We start from the raw sequence: 14,440 nt of genomic DNA on the forward strand, positions 1-14,440 counted from the left end.
ATAGAGAGTGAACAATTTATGAGTTTACCCTGTATAAGCTTTATACAGATAAACAGATTTATTTGGGGTTTGGATCCCATTGAGAACTGGGTATCTGGGCGCTAGAGACAGGAGCACTTCTTAAGCTGTTTTTAGTTAAGCCTGCAGCTTGTGGGGTACGTGGTTCAGACCTGGGTCTGTCTTTGCAGCAGGCTAGCATGTCTAGCCCAACAAGACAGGGTACTGAAGTCCAAAGCTGCCACGGAAAACAGGTTCAGAAGTAGTTTCAGCACAACAGGTGGCAGTCCCATAGGGATGTCTGTGACCCAAGCCGTCACACCAGCTGTATACATTTACATTGAACTGTATTAAAATACACAATGCCTGGACTCAATTTACCAGGGGTGATGAAGTGGGGGATTTTCTTAATGGTTTGCATGAGTACAGCCTGTGTCTCTGTTTTCCCTTTGTACTGCGTGTTTAATGAGGTGGTGGAAGAGGGTAGTTGTTGTTGCAGAGGGCCAGGTGTGACCGCCACCTAGCAGTCTGGACAACAGCCTGGAATTGCATAACATAGCAACTGATGACCCGGAGACCCACACCACCTTGGGAGCCAGCCAGTTTCAGCCGGGGGAGAACAAAGGGCCGAGGAGAGAGGGCCTAGGTGATCTGGAAGACAGTGGGTTCTGGCCAGTGGGAAGACAAAGGCCTAAGGAAGAGGGCCCTGATTAGCAGGAAGGCAGCAGGTTCTGGCCTGTGGGAAAAAAAAGGATGGAAGAGAGAGGGTCCGGGTGATCTGTTTGCCCAGGAAAGAAGACAAAGGATGGCAGAAGGCGTGTTGGGAAGTTGATATAGGGTGGTGGGCTAGAAGGAGGTCGTTTCTGGACTGGGGACAAAGAGCAACCTGAACTCACCTCGATGTTGGACAGGCCCAGATGGACTGTGCTGATTTTCTAGGCCTGAGGGCCCTGAGCACTTCCCATGCTGTGTTCAGACGTTCAGTAAACCCTTCTCTTTTACACTGACTGAGAGGCACTGCGGTCTAGAGATCAGGGTTGAATTGCTCCCTCTGGATGTGGAGGCCCTGAGGGTCCAGAGCGAGTGGACTCCCAAAGGGGGCTCATAGAGAGTCAGGTGTGCAGCCTCAGAGGTGCGGTTCCAGAAGGCGGTGGAGCCCAAGGCTTAACCCCCAAGGGAGTGTAAATCCTGAAGAGGGCTGTTATGCTGAAGGGAGTTCCTCCCAGGGACTGTACAGAGCAGAGTCCTGTGAATCTATGACACCGGATGATCCAAATTGCCCTGAATCAGTGACCCGTCCTCTTCATTATTTACCAGTCCCCCAATTTTTGCATCATCTGCAAACTTTATCAGCGATGATTTTATGTTTTCTTCCAGGTCACAAATAAAAATGTTAAAATAGCATAGGGCTAAGAACTGATCCTGGAGGATCCCACCGGAAACACACCCGCTCAATGATGTTTCCATATTTACAATTACATTTTGAGAGCTATCAGTTAGTATACATTAAATGGATTAAAAATTGGCTATGTTAAATGTATATTGTTCTAATTTTTTAAATCAAAATGCAGTACCAAGTCAAACACCTTAGGGAAAATCTAAGTATATTACATCAACTCAATTACTTTTATCAACCCAACACGTAATCATAAAAAAAAAAATGATATCAAATTAGTTTGACGGGATCTACTTTCCATAGGCCTCTGTTGATTTGCATCAAATACATTACCTTCCTTTAATTCTTTATTAAATCAAGTCCTGTATCAGCTGCTCCATTATGTTGCCCAGGATCAATGTCAGGGAGACAGATCTATGATTAGCATTTTAAAGTACTGGCATAACATTAGCTTTCTTCCAGTCTTTTGGAACTTCCCCAGTACTCCAAGACTTAGGGCTTGTCTACACCACCAAGTTTTGTTGACAAAACTTATGTCGACACCCAAAAGTCAACAAAACATCACCAAAGGGTGTTCACACTTGCTTCCTTTGTCGACACATCATGTCCACGTTGGGGACACCATCAGCGACCGGGTGAGCAATGCGCCATGGGTATGTATCCCACAGTGCAGTGTTGTGGGAAGGAAGAGCTGATCGCTGCACATCTTGGGATTCTCTCCAAATTCTCCCACAGCCCTCTCAGCTGCCAAGAGCAGCATCATGGGTAGCTCTGTGAGCTCTCCATACTGAGGAATGGCAAAGCAGCACAGCAGTCTGTTCCCCTCCCCCTGCAGCAGCAGTCTGCCTGCTGCTCTTTGGGCTTGGCTACACTTGCAGATGTGCAGCGCTGGGAGTTACAGCTGTGTTCGTACAGCTGTGTAGGGAAAGCGCTGGTGTGTGGCCACACTCACAGCTACCAGCGCTGCAGTGTGGCCACATTTGCAGCATTTGCAGCGCTGTTGGGAGCGGTGCATTATGGGCAGCTATCCCAGCGTTCAAGTGGCAGCAACATGCTTTTCAAAAGAGGGGGATGAGGTGGAGTGTGACAGGGAGCGGGGGAGAGAGAGAGTGGATTTTTGGAGCCGACACTGTGTGTCAGCTCCCTGCCTTGCAAAATCTGAAAATTTCCTCGACCCCTCATTTACTCTTAACTGCAAATAGCCTGCAGACCAGATAAGCAGCTGCTCCAACCGACTCCCTTTCTCCCCCTCCCCTGCTGTTTCTCTCCTCAAGCAAACACTCATCCCCCTGCCTGCCTCATTCACAGCAAGGTAGTGCGTTATCTCAATTGATGTTCACAGTCAGTTACAGATTGATCACAGCAAACAAGAGCTGTGTTTGTTTTTTAGATAAGCAGCTCCCGGAGTCCTGAGTTCACAACAAAACAAAGGCATCATAACAAAACAAAGAGTAATTTAGTTAAAAGCATTCTGGGATATCTCCTAATACCCTGGAGGCCAATAACAGCGCTGGTGTGTGGCCACACTTGACGAGCAGCACTGCATCACCAGTGCTGCACTCGTTATACCCCAAGCAGACCAGGTGTACAGCCAGCGCTGCAGCCAGGGAGTTGCAGCACTGGATGTGCCTTGCAGGTGTGGACAGTTACTAAGTTGCAGTGCTGTAAAGCCTCCACCAGCGCTGCAACTCTCCAGTGTAGCCAAGCCCTTTGTTTGTTCCCCAAACGGAGCAGCACACAGAAACTTCCTGGAGCTCTGAAAAGAGGAGGGGTGCATGCCTGCAGGGCAGCAGCGATCAAAACACTGAGCAATCAGGGCAGGCATTGTGGGAGACTGGCAGAAGCCAGTTCTGTTGACAAAACAATCAGCAGTGTCTACACTGGCTCATTTTCAACAATAAAGTGAGGGGAAAAGACAAAAGTCTCATACGGGTGAAAGTTTTTTGTCGCCACCCACCCACTACAGAATAAAAATATGTATTGAACACTTCTGCCTTTTCTGCATTATTATTTAAAATTCTACCATTCCCATCTTGTAATGAACCAATATCATTGTCAGGATTCCTTTTCTTCCTAACAGACTTAAATTCCTTATTGTCCTTAACTCTGCTGGCCATAGATTTCCCCTTGTGTCTCTTTGCTTCCCTTACCAATTTTCTACCATTCCTAACTTCTGATTTATCTTCATTACTACCAACTTCCCCTCTTCTTCCATTTTTTTTAAATGTCTGCCTTCACTTCCCTTCTAAACCAGCTCACTTATTTATCCAAATGCAGACTTTTCCCTCAGTTGTGACTTTTGGGGCATCTATTACTGTTCTTAAGATGATTTCCATAGATCATTCACAGTTTTCTGCTTAAATTCATTCTCCCAGTTGATTTGGCTCATAATCATAGAATATCAGGGTTGGAAGGGACCTCAAGAGGTTCTCTAATCCAACCCCCTGCTCAAGGCAGGACCAATCTCCAGATTTTTACCCCAGTTCCCTAAATAACTCCCTCAAGGATTGAACTCACAACCCTGGGTTTAGCAGGCCAATGCTCAAACCACTGAGCTATCCCTTACCTTGCCTGTCTTACAACACGTCTGTTAAATATACCCCAGAATTATATAGCCTTTTTCACAACTGCATCACATTGATGACTCTCATTCAATTCTGATCCACTGTAACCTCCAGCTCCTTCTGAGCAATACATGAGTTATTTCCCATTGTGCAGTTGTACATATGATGATTCTTCTCCTTAAGTGCAGTACTTTGCATTTGTCTTTACTGAATTCTTGTTGATTTCATGAGCCTGATTCCCTGGCTGCAGGGGTGGGCGAGGAACTAGGCAAGCAAAAACAGTAGGGCATTTAAATTAAAAAAATCAGTTTGATGAGCAGGATGAAGAGGACTCAACTCTTGGGACAAATGGGTGCATTACAGCTCAGTGATTTGTGGCCTTTCGCAAGGTTTGAGCAAGCTCTTAGTTGCTTAACTGAGCAAGAAATAATTATGGTTTAACGGTCTTTTGTTTATTCCACAACTACCAAATTATTTTCTGCTTCTCCTCAAACCTACTTTACGGAGTAAGATGACCCTTAGACAGACAGTGTGCGAAGTATAAAAGCAGGACCAGATGCTTTACAAGAGTTCAGTGAAAAAGTTGTTGGATAAAAATATAAATAAGCACATAGAGAGTCACAGACTTTAAGGCCAGAAGGGACCATTATGATCATCTAATCTGACCTCCTGCACATTGCAGGCCACAGAATCTCATCCACCCACTCCTGTAATAAACCCCTAACCTATGTCTGAGCTGCTGAAGTCCTCAAATCATGGTTTATAGACTTTAAGGTGCAGAGAATCCTCCAGCAAGTGAAGCTGCAGTTGCCTCTGTTCAGTAGCTAGCCCATATCCAGGCTAGTTCTTCCTCACGAGGAGTCAGGGGTGTAAAGGGGAAGTCATGCTTAGCTTTTTTCTCTAATTCAGAACATAGGCCAGAGACAAAGGAGAGTGATAAAAACCACACACTTTATTAAGCAAATTCACATATCACAGAAACAGTTGGAGTGGATTTGCAGATCTGGTTCAGAGACATTTACATTTCTTTGCTGTTGGCTGCTTTGCAAGTCTTGTAACAACCAGGACAAACACCCAGTGACACCCAGACAGCTTCTTCCCAACCTTTCTACAGTTTGCCCTGGTCTTCGGGGATGGGTATACCTGCAAATCTCATTGAAGCTGAGGGGAGTCATAGGTACTCAGCACTTCTACAAGGTCCCATGTAACACTGCAGCAAGCTAGAGATGGATTCTGCAGAACTCTGGGGCAGGGATGATGGGGCGGCAACCTCAGTTAATTTACCAGATACTATTTAATATAAATATGAATAATACAATCAGCATAGTGTTCCTTATTTAATTCTACACTGCCACCCACTTTGCCCTGTGCTGCAGAGCTCCGGAATGATGTAGGACTCCACTTGGCAATTGTCAAGAGGAAACTGACACTTGGAAACTGGGTAGGATGAAACTGGAGGGAAGGTAATTTGGGATTGCAGAACAAGTAGTTTAGCGGGAAGTTTTTTTCCAGATTAACTTTCACACTGCTGACCAATGGACATTTAAACTGCTGTCCGTAGATTTCAGAGTGTACATCCATTCGCACTAAATAAGGCGTTAACTCAGAGCTATTGCTTTGGCTGGCTGTAGACTGAGGCAGACGGTACTGCACCACCCTACATTCAGTTCAGATAAATGTTTTCTTCATAATTAACACCCAGAAACTTAAAAATGAAAGTTTCAATTTGGCTGCATAATTCTGGAAAGACAGCAGCAAGTTTTGATGCTGCAGAATAAGCTGGGCCCTGCTCGTTAGTTATAATCAATGTATTGCTGTTAAAGTTAGCATCACCAAAGCCCTTTTGCAGTGTTCAGATGCAAGTCCCAAGGGGAAGGGTTTCTGGAACAGGCTTGCCCCATGCAGAGATCACCACAGTGGGAGCTGCTCAGCACCCTCCAGTAAGGGGTGAATTCTCTTGCAGAATTGCCATCCAACCAGGGAATCTGAAAGAGGTCATATGCCAAGGTGCAGTGGAAGTCAGCAGCGGAACAGCTGAGGAATGAGGAAGCGTAAAATTGATTTAATTGAAGTAGAAAGAGCAGCTTAAACCCTGAGAATCCGTACGCCTGATTAAACATGCTACTAGAGTGCTGTCAGAGTCAGTGCCTTAGCAAGGGAACCTGGACTCCAAAGATTCCTGGCTTCATTAACACTCATTGCTGTTTCTCCAGGGACTCTTACCCTTTATTTTCCTGTTCAAGGAAGAGGATGCTGGTTATCTTCAGTCACAAGTCACAGCATGCCACGAAGGGACAGGTTTTACCCATCTTGATTTTAGGAGGAAAAAACACTCTTGCCTCCAACTATTTACAACATAAAGAAGCTTTGGGCTTGGTGTCCCCTGGGAGTTCGTGATCACGGCTTCAGCCTCCTCCAGCAGCACAGCTGCCTGAAACAGACAGGTGCTTTGACTAGAAGAGGCAATTCCTGCGATGAAAGCTGGGGGCGGGGCTGCATTACACAGTGACAAGTCTTTGCACAATGTTAGTCTTCAAAACACTTTACAGACAATAAGCCTCAAATTCCATGGGAGGTAGGTCAGGATCATCCCCCATTTTACAGGTGGGGAAACTGAGGCACAACATGGTGAAATGATTTGCCCAAGGCTACAGAGGGAATCTGTTAGAACTGGGGCTGGTACCCAGGCCCCAGTGCTGCACACAGACCTCAATTAATAAAGCATCAGGAGCTTTAAATTGGCCTACTGGGATTAGCAGCTCTACCAGTACTCCAGTCGGAGCAGTTCCCTGTACTCACAATGGGGAAAGCAGGTTTTTAAAGTGCAGCCAGTGAACTTTAACTCCAAAGTCCAGCTTGGGGACAACCCCTCCAGTCTCATGAGGAGCATTAGTATTTCGGCTCCAGGATCACAAAGCCAGATTTAAACACCATCTTTGCCCATCCACTATTAAAAGCCGAGGTAATCACAAACGGCAGGATGTCAGAGGGGAAACATCTAGGCCAGCAGCCCAGGCACACATGTTCATACCAAAGTGAGTGTCATGAGGAGTTAAGTGAGACCATCACTGGGGTGAGATCAATTTTTGAACTAGTTACTTAGAGCTCTGGCTTTTAGCAGCAGGTCCCAGGGCTTTTCATCTCCTGCAATTAGCACCTGGGAGGTTCGGGAGGATCTTCATTCTGCCCTAGCTAGGCAGTCTAGATATGTACTGGGTCAGCTGGGGACTGTCCCTTTCCCCTCTTCCCCAGTTGGTGTTCACCGTTCTAACCCAGAAAAGAGGAAGATTCTTGTCATCCAAGAGAAAAATGAAATACCAAGTCAAGCCAGCTAGCTTGGGGGAGCAGGAGACCCTTTAATATAAGGTCAGTACCTGTGAGCTTTCAACTCCTTAGTTCAAGCCCTCTGGACTCTAAGCCAATCAGGACAACCATGGCTTCCCAGTTGTTACTAGCACCTCCCCTCCTCCCCCCACCAGTTCCTTGCAGGAGAAAGATTTAGGTACTTGAGAAAACTAGGGTGTTTTCCCATTCAATGCAGCCACCATTGCCATCTCCTGCCCCACCCCCTGCCCCAGTGAGCTGTTGAATTCAAGGGTCTCCCTCTAGCTGGCAATAGCACCCAATCTTGGGCTCTCAACCCTCTCCTGCAGAACCGGCATGGCCAGCCATTGTGCAACAGGCACGCAATCATCCCTTGTGTGTGAAGCTCATGCCAGGGAGCAGACACTCCTCACCCTTAGGAAAGTTTGGCCTTTAAGAACCGAATGGAAGATTAGATCTGTGCCAGAGACGCACAACACAACCCTGGGGGGTGGGGGAGAGACAGGTTGGCGGGACAGAAAAGGGAGAACCTGAAATTCAGTAATGGGTTCTTGACACGCTTCCAACCCTCTCTCTGGCATTCACAGCCTCTCCGGTTCTCTTCCCCCATCCCTCCAAAGATGGCAGAGCAAACAGCACTCAGCCTTTGGCGGGAACGCCCAGGGAGAAGCCCCCTCTGAGGCAGATACCAATGCCTCTTCATAGGTCCAACAGCTGAAGTTCTGGTAGCAAGCAGTTCCTCCTCCCCCCTCCCCCCCCCCCCAATCATCACACCAGGCCTGTAACGTGCCGGAGCGCCAACAGCCTAGGGAGTAAGAGTCCCAGCAACTCCCAGCTGCACCCCTCCCCCAGTTTCAGTCCCCTTTTGTTTTGCCCCTCCCCTTAAGGTACGCCTCGTGGAAGAAGTGGCAGAAGAGCACTAGGTAGCTGAGATACATTATGGATGACCAGAAGATCTGTTCCCAGGAGGTGGAGCAGATGCCATCCTGCATCCAGGAGTACGCCATGATGTTCACTGCTGTGCCCATCACCATCTGCAGGATCTGGGTAAAGGTGATCACCATGGCAAACGGGCGTGGCACCCTCAAGCCTGCCGCCCGCACTGTGTAGTAGGAGTACATGAAGGCGTGGACACTGTAATTCATGGTCATGAACCAGCCGCCACCGGCTACCATGTCCTTATAGGCGTACCAGGTGTAGAGCAGCACCGTGACATGGTGGTACCAGTGCAGGAAGATGAGCCGTTGCTTCCGGAGAATGATGAACACCGTGTCACCTTGGGAGACAGACATCACTGATCAGATAAGGCAAAGCAGCTGATGTGTTTTCAGGCTGCAGTGAAGAGATAAACCATTGCACTAAATCCATCACCTCACTCGACCCAACCAGAACTTTTATTCAGCCCAGATTATTTCCATGCTCCAAGAGGACAGCCCCTCCCCCCGCCAAACATACAACGCTGCACTGAGAGAAGTAACACCATACACCTCATGGTACTGACGTTTACCCACCCCTTCTCCCTCCGGGCAAAAAGTTAGTGGCAGGGCCTGGATTTGAATCCTAATTGCCAGTCCTGTGTCTTATCCTAAAGTCCTCCTTCCTGTGTAAGTGACCATGCTGGGGGGACTGAGCTAGACTGAGGTTACCTGGGAGGTCACAGGATGGTGCTACACTGTCTGCATTGAGCTGCAGTGGGTCAGAACAAGGGAGACAACCTATGCTGGCTGAGTCAGCTCCTCCTGTGGAGGATGGAGTCCTTTAGAGAGTCTGCCAGTAACAAGGGAAGAATTTATAACCACATCAGATAAAGCAAAGGAGGTTTTACACTCACCCAATTCTGGTACTTTGCTTAGGACAAACATATATGCCCAGAACTTGCTGACAGGGCCATTATAGAAGCCTGGATCACATACAGATCGCTTAAATCCACTGGTGGAGAGGACAAATCCCATGTACCCCCACGTCCTCAGGGTGCCGATGATACTGCAAGAGAGCCATATGAGCATCATGGGACATGACGAAATCACACAAGGAAGGCTGACTTCTCCCCCCACAGAAACTCTGGCAACTCCATCCCCTCCACAGGAGGGGTAGGAAGCCCAGGTAATCAGTCTCCTGCCCTGCAGGGCAACTGATACTGTATTTACTCTAGTTACTGCTCCTCCTGGTCTTGGGAAGCACAGATTCGAATACCCTGCCTGGCTCACTAGCAGAACTACTTGACCCTACTCAGACGGGGGCAGCCATCCACAAGTCCCCAGGCAGCTCTGCCAGCACATTTCAGTCCTGAGCCTGCAGCACCTCCTGCCCAAGTCCTACTCCAAGTTCTTCCAGGGCACCTCAACAGTGAGCTACCACACGCTCTGATATTCCAGTCTCTTCTCACCTCTTAACTGGAGTTTCAGCACATCAGGCCAGGCCCGAGCCTCAAACAAGCAAAGGATACAAAAACCACTGCACATCTTAAGCAAAGTCTGAATTAGGCAAAGAGCCACTAACTCAACTCGCTCATCTCGGCCCCTACAATCAACATGCACAAATGCCATTCTAAAGGTTTGCTGCCTAACCCTGTTCCTAGCGTCCATAAGACACACTACTGCAGAACTCCATGCACACATGACACAGAGAGCTATGTGATGTGTGGTTCTGCTCTGACTGGAAATAGATGTCACTAGCGCTAGATGGCTGGCTCAGTTTACAGACTGAGAAGTGATCTAAGAGCTTGTGCTGCAGGGCAAACCCCAGCTGGGATCTCAAAAATCCGTTTCTTAACAGCTACATGGGCTCTGCACTGCTGGCTGGAATCAACACTTGTTTGGGTCTGGAAAGTGATTAGCACGGACTTCAAGGTCTGCTATATGCTAGAGATACTAACCAGACAAGACAATAAGGAGCCATGTTTTACCCCCAGTAGATTCCTAGGCTAAGCCATGGTTCCCCTCTCCTTCTCCACACAGCAAGAAATCGAGAGATTGACAAATGTATTTAAACATAGTAGTTTTTCCCCACTTCTTCTGTAACTTAGACAAGCTCTGTGTTGTTGTTGACAGGGACAGCTAAGCAAGTCCTGAACATGGTTAGCTGCAAGTGCAGACTAAATTGCATTCAGCACCATTTTAGAAACTGAAGTTTAGAGGAGGCCTTCACTAGAGCTGAGCTAATAATGGATTTTTTGGTTCAGTGGCCGAACCAAAAAGTAAAACCGAAAAAAAAATTGTTTTAGAATGAACCAAAACTGACATTTTTGTTTTTGCTTGCAAAATGGAAAAAAAAAAATCATTTCCAGTCAAATGAAACATTTTGTTCAACCTGGAAATTCTCATTTATTTAGGGTGTTTTTACCCATCTAAAAAGTTTTGAAACAAATCTACTTACATTTCAAAATGAAACAAAAAGTCAGTCTTTCATTTCAAAAGTGTTAGAACAAACCACTTTGACTTAGAAGTTTCTTTATTCATTCAGTGCTATTTCCTGAATTTGATCCAAATTCGCAAATAGTTTCAGTTGCCCCCAAACTGCATTTTTCAGCAAATAAACTATTCAGCCAAAAAGTTCCATGCAGCACCCACCCCAACTATGGCAATCCTCCCGAGAGCGGAGCCGCTTGTAGCGAGTTTTTCAGGAAAAGGCCAATGTACAAAGCACTGGCGCCATAACTGCATGGCTGAGTAGGAGAGCTTCTGAAAACCACTAGTGTGATGACTAATATCAGGCTGAAAGCAGTCTGAGCTGGTGTAAGCAGTTGTGGTTTTTCCACCCAGAACTGCCTTGTCAGAATGACACCACCAATAAAATGCCACACAAGAGATAAGAAGCTGAGGACTGTATCACAGCAACCCACTGTATACAAACGCATGGCTTTCTGTGTACCTGATGCCAGGCAATGGCTCCTGGGAAACCAAGACAACAGGAGAAGTGAAGAATATGTGCTCCCTGCCCCACCTTCGGCTTCAAGTACTTTGAAAGACACTCATGCAGGCCAAGAAGCACCCCTTGTGGGCTGGCTACCCAAAGCTGTCAGTCATTACAGCGGGGATATGGCTTCACAATGGTTGTGCATGCACTATCAGTGCCAGGACACTGCACACCAAGGTGTCATTCTAGCTTCCCACATCTTCCCCTACCCCCTCTGCCCTTATGTGGACCACGCAGGCCAGTCAGAATCCAGCATCACTCCCAGCCAGCTTCATCCCCCTCATGCTTCAGCATCTTACACCAATTAACCTCGTGAGGATGATGGTCTCACTCTGCCCAACCAGTCAGAAGCTGCAGTAAACAGGTGCTGAGAGGAGGGTGAGAAAACTGAAGGATGTTGGCTTGGCTCTGCTCTAAATTACAAAGCAAAGCTGTGGTTGAGTCATTCTCGGCAGACTCCTCTCAGAGTCCCCACAGGCATAGGCGGTGAGTTCCATACCCACGTGGTGCCCAGGCACCAGCAATATTCAGAGCCAGGGGCCCAGCTCCACCAAAATTTGGGGCTGGGGCCGGGGCGCCCTCCCTCAGCCTCACTTGCGCCCCCCCCGCCCCCAAGTGTCCCGTGGCCCCGACTTCCTGCCCCCCACCCGCCTTTCTGGGCCCCAGAGCAGAGCGTCTGTCTTTGTCTCCTCCATGCTGCTTCCCTGCAGCAACTGCTGCCGCAGGGTCCTAATGCCCCACTTTCTTCACTGCCAGGGCAGACTGACTCTCAGCCTGCCCTTCGCCCGCAAACCCATCCCTTTTCCAGCAGGACCCTCCAGCAGCACAGCCCCCTCCCGCCCAGTCACTGCTCCTGCCCCATGCTGGGCAAGGAGGCAGCCCCATCCCTCACCCACAGTGAGGCTACAGTCAAGGGCAACAGCAGGGGAGGAGGAGCACGCAGCACCCCCCGGCACCCACCACGGGGGAGGCAAGGGAGATTCCTGGACCTGAGAGGGGCCCTAGGAGCACATGCAGTGACAGTGGTGGGGGTGAGTGTGCTGCTGGGGGGGGGGGGCAGGAAAGGGGCGCTCCTCCCCCAGAGCTTGCTGTTGCTGGCAGGGAAAGGGCTGGAGGGAATCCTCCTCTCTGGCCCCTGTCCTGGAGCAGCCTGCCTGCACCCCAAACTCATCCCCAGCCCTGCCTCACCCCAGAGCCCACACCCCCAGTCAGAGCTTTCACACACCCCCGCCACACCCTCAACCCTCTGCCCGAGTCCTGAGCCCCTCCAGTACCCCAAACACCTTATCCCCAGTCCCAGCCAGAGCCCTCGTCCCCCCACACCTCTACTCTCACCCTGAGCCCCTCCCATACTCCAAACCCCTCATCTGCAGCCACACCCCACAGCCCTCACCCCTGCACCCCATCCCTCTGCACCGCTCCCATCCCCAAACTCCCTCCCAGAGCCTGCATCCCCTCCCAGAGCCTGCACCCCAATCTTCTGCCCCAGCCTAGGCCCTGCACCTCACACCTCTTCCCTCACCCAAACTCCTTCCCAGAGCCTTGGGCAGGTTGGGGGGGGGAGAAGAGAGAGAGTTGGGGGGGTGGAGTTTGGGCAGGGGCTGGTTCTGGGCACCACCAAAATGTCTACAAACATGCCACTCCTGCCTACAGGAAGCCAGAGTTGCCAGCACAGTATGTTTATGGACAGTTTATAGATTGCTTAAAGACAAAGAACTGAATCTTTTTACACAGAGACCTTAGATGTAAGATTGCTCTCACTTTTATGATGTGTGTGTTGCTGAAACTTGAAAAATAATACCCTGTTCACAAAAGAAATCTGTGTTTAACATAAGCCATCTCATCCTTGTTGTTTTGCTATTCAGCTTTTATCCTCACCACTGCAAAAAACAAGCAACAAGTTTTCCACACTGGAAAGTTTCCCTGAGCACCTCACAAGGAATGGCGAAGCCTGTACATACTGACACATTCAGCCAGCTTGTGCCAATTGCCAGAGAGGAGCTAGCAATCCCTTTCATGTTCTCCGCTGGATTCAGAGGGTCTCAGCTCAAAGAGCAAGGCAGGGATCGTGCACTTCTCTGTTCACCCTTCAGGATCCTGCACCTCAAGTCCAGGCTAGCTGGGCCCTGCACAGCAGAGGCCGATCTTTGCCTCTGCTCATGGTCATGGTCAGCCAGCCATCTGGAGTAGGGATAGGCCTGCTACTCTGCCCACCCAAACTCTAGGGGAAATGCTCAGGGAGTGGATTGAGCAGTCAAGTTTAAGGTCTCGGTCCTTATCTTCAAGATGCTCCAGCACCTGGGCCCAGGGTACCTAGGAGAGCCAACGCTCTCAGATGAAGACAGCAGTCAATATATCCAAACGGTTTCAGATTCTGTGGTGACGAGGGCACTGTAAGAACCCATACAGAAGAGAACAGAAGCCGTCAGCCCCAGCGTGGCTCATCTCATTTGGGGCAGCAGCTCAGATCCCCATACTTCCTCTCTCTAGTTCAGGCTGAGCTTGGCTGAGTGTTAGCACCCTCCGTTTTGCCCAAGGCCACAACTGAGCACAGTGCCTTCCCACCCTCGACACTGCTGCCTGCCTGCCACAGACTGCAGCTATTGGTGGGGAAGGCAGAGAGAAGCCTTGCAGGGATGGCTCAAGACCAGAGGGCTCAGGGTGGGGAAGGCGGGGGGGGGGCGGAGACTTCACAGGACCCTTCCCCCCCATTTTGGGATCACTTCTACAGGGTTAGGAAATGGGGTGGGGGGGGGGAAAAAAAAGAGGAGGAAGGTTTTAAAATAAGGACTAAAATTAAAGCCCCGTGGCCAGGCTGGGAGTGGGGAATGGTCTGTGGTTCAGCAGTTTATCAAAAACCTGTTGCCCCTTCTGGGTTAGCATCCCAGAAGGAAATGCCTCCATGTCTCTCTCCAGGGTCAGTTGGCCCGGTGGGGCTCTACGGATGCCCAGTAACCGTCAGCAGCAGAATACAGCAAGAGATGCCGTTCTTACCTGAACAAGGCCAGGCTGAGCGACCAAAGGACCAGTGGCTTGCGCAGGTCATACCCTCTCCGCTGCTTCATGACATGCTGGCCTCCGAAGATCAGCAGCATGTAAGCCAAGGCGAACGAGAAAGATTTACGCCTGCGAGTGGGGAAGAAGAGTTCTCAGACCAACTGGCATGTGGTACAGCATGCACCTCCCCTTGCTCCTGGTGGGGGCTTCACTAGCCCGGACAAGGAGGAATCTAATGGAGCCCTGC

At 49.2% G+C, this 14,440-nt stretch overlaps 1 protein-coding gene across 7 annotated transcripts in view; it reads right to left on the reverse strand.

Annotated features, from left to right (window-relative positions):
- Nucleotides 1-4,888: 4,888 nt before the first annotated feature.
- ELOVL3 (ELOVL fatty acid elongase 3) overlaps nucleotides 4,889-14,440 on the reverse strand; it is a 77,563-nt gene continuing 68,011 nt past the window's right edge. For all 7 annotated transcript variants that reach the window (XM_045025423.1, XM_045025422.1, XM_045025418.1 and 4 more), the window contains 3 exons: nucleotides 14,191-14,322; nucleotides 9,113-9,264; nucleotides 4,889-8,557 (listed from right to left, as the gene is read on the reverse strand). In XM_045025423.1, the coding sequence (XP_044881358.1) occupies nucleotides 8,136-8,557; nucleotides 9,113-9,264; nucleotides 14,191-14,291 (675 nt within the window). In that variant the 5' untranslated portion in view covers nucleotides 14,292-14,322 and the 3' untranslated portion in view covers nucleotides 4,889-8,135. The remainder of the gene's footprint in view (nucleotides 8,558-9,112; nucleotides 9,265-14,190; nucleotides 14,323-14,440) is intronic.

The sequence above is a fragment of the Mauremys mutica genome, chromosome 7 (genome assembly GCF_020497125.1).
Source record: "Mauremys mutica isolate MM-2020 ecotype Southern chromosome 7, ASM2049712v1, whole genome shotgun sequence".
In the NCBI taxonomy this organism is placed as follows: domain Eukaryota; kingdom Metazoa; phylum Chordata; order Testudines; family Geoemydidae; genus Mauremys; species Mauremys mutica.